Consider the following 1,580-nt stretch of genomic DNA (forward strand, 5'->3'; position numbering starts at 1 on the left):
TCGCAGCAATCTGGCAGGGGGTCTTCCCACCCCCGTGAGGGTGGTGTGGGGGCTCTGTATGAGCGCCGGGCTGGCCCCACTGCATGCAAAAGGTTTCTCTGAGTGTGGTCTGAACCACCCTGACTCTGCCATGAGCGCTGGGGACATCCCCAGGATGGGTGATGTGACCCAGGGACCGCCTCGGGTTGCTGAGGGAAGAGTTTGGGGATGGAGAGAGGTCTCCCCTAACCGGGGTGGGCATGCAGCTCCTGGGCTCTGAGATTAGTCTCGGTCCCTGGATATACCCTCAGGGCCATCCCAGTGCTGTGTTGACCGTGGGGGATGGCTGTTGTGGTTGGGGGGACAGGCTGACCCCTTCTCCTTTCCCAGCAGTGGGAAGGCCCCGGCATACCAGCGCTTCCACACCCTTGCACAGGACCTGCCCCCGGGCCTCACGCTGCCCTACAAGTTTAAGGTGCTGGCAGAAATGTTCCGCAGCGTGGACACCATCACCGGGATGCTCTTCAACCGCGCTGAGACCATCACCTTTGCCAAGGTCAAGCAGGGGGTGCAGGACATGATGCGCAAGTAAGTCAGCAGCAGCGAGAAGCCCATTTCGGGATCCCAGCTGAAGCTGTCAGGGCTGATGCCCTGGTGGTGTCAGCCCCTTTTGGGGTTCCTGACTTCTCAGGGTGCTGTTGCAGGCAGTTTGAGGAGCGGCACATGGGGCAGATCAAGGCGGTCTACCCCACCTCGTACAGGCTGCGCCAGGAGAAGAACATCCCCACTTTCAGCAACGGAGTGAAGAAGTCTGACTACCAGCTCACACTGGAGCCAGTGCTGGGGGAAGGTGTGTACAGCTCGGGGTAATTCAGAGCTGGGGGATCCCCAGGGATGCTCTCTGCTTGGTCTGTTCACTAATCACTCAATGCACGAGGGCCTGGGCATGTTTGGAAGTGGAAAACACTTTTGGAACAAGCGGGAGGTTGATAGGGCAGCGATTCTGGCAGCGTCTCAACCCTGCGGCGAGGCTCTGATCCTCTCCTGCCTGAGGCTCTCGAGGTTTTGGGCCCCGTCGGTGGGTGACGCTCGTGTCTCCTCGCAGAGGAGAAGGTGAACGGCCGCCCGCACTTGTCGTCGTTGCGCTTGCTGGAGCGCAGGAAGGAGTTCCACCGCAACCTGGTGAACATCGTCAAGCAGCACCACAAGGTGAGGCCCCCCCAGCACCCTTCGCTTTTAGGGTCTGGGTTTGCTCAGCTCGTTATCCAATGGGTGGAAGGAGCAGACTGGCATGAAGGACGTCGCTGGGATGCTCCTGTCGGGCAGGTGTGGGTGGGGAGGATGGCGGCTGGCTCCAGATTTCCACCAAGCCATGCTGGGAGGCTGGCGCAATGGCCACCTCCCCCGTACCTGGCTTGCAGGTGCCATGACGCAGCTCTTGCCCCTCTCCAGGCGTTCCTGGCTGCCCTCAGCCCTCCCATGGTGGTGCCGGAGGAGAAGCTGACCCGCTGGCATCCTCGCTTCAACGTGGACGAGGTGCCGGACATCAGCCCGGCGGAGCTGCCGCAGCCACCCCGCGGGGACAGGCTCCACCAACCCCC

At 61.8% G+C, this 1,580-nt stretch overlaps 1 protein-coding gene across 1 annotated transcript in view; it reads left to right on the forward strand.

Annotated features, from left to right (window-relative positions):
• Positions 1-372: 372 nt before the first annotated feature.
• The window catches only part of CDT1 (chromatin licensing and DNA replication factor 1), a gene marked incomplete at its 5' end in the record, with an annotated part of 2,239 nt that continues 1,031 nt past the window's right edge, over positions 373-1,580 (forward strand). The window contains 4 exons of the mRNA XM_009874009.1: positions 373-567; positions 684-829; positions 1,085-1,188; positions 1,432-1,565. Of these exons, the coding sequence (XP_009872311.1) occupies positions 373-567; positions 684-829; positions 1,085-1,188; positions 1,432-1,565 (579 nt within the window). The remainder of the gene's footprint in view (positions 568-683; positions 830-1,084; positions 1,189-1,431; positions 1,566-1,580) is intronic.

The sequence above is a fragment of the Apaloderma vittatum genome, unplaced genomic scaffold (genome assembly GCF_000703405.1).
Source record: "Apaloderma vittatum isolate BGI_N311 unplaced genomic scaffold, ASM70340v1 scaffold26517, whole genome shotgun sequence".
Classification (NCBI taxonomy): Eukaryota; Metazoa; Chordata; class Aves; order Trogoniformes; family Trogonidae; genus Apaloderma; species Apaloderma vittatum.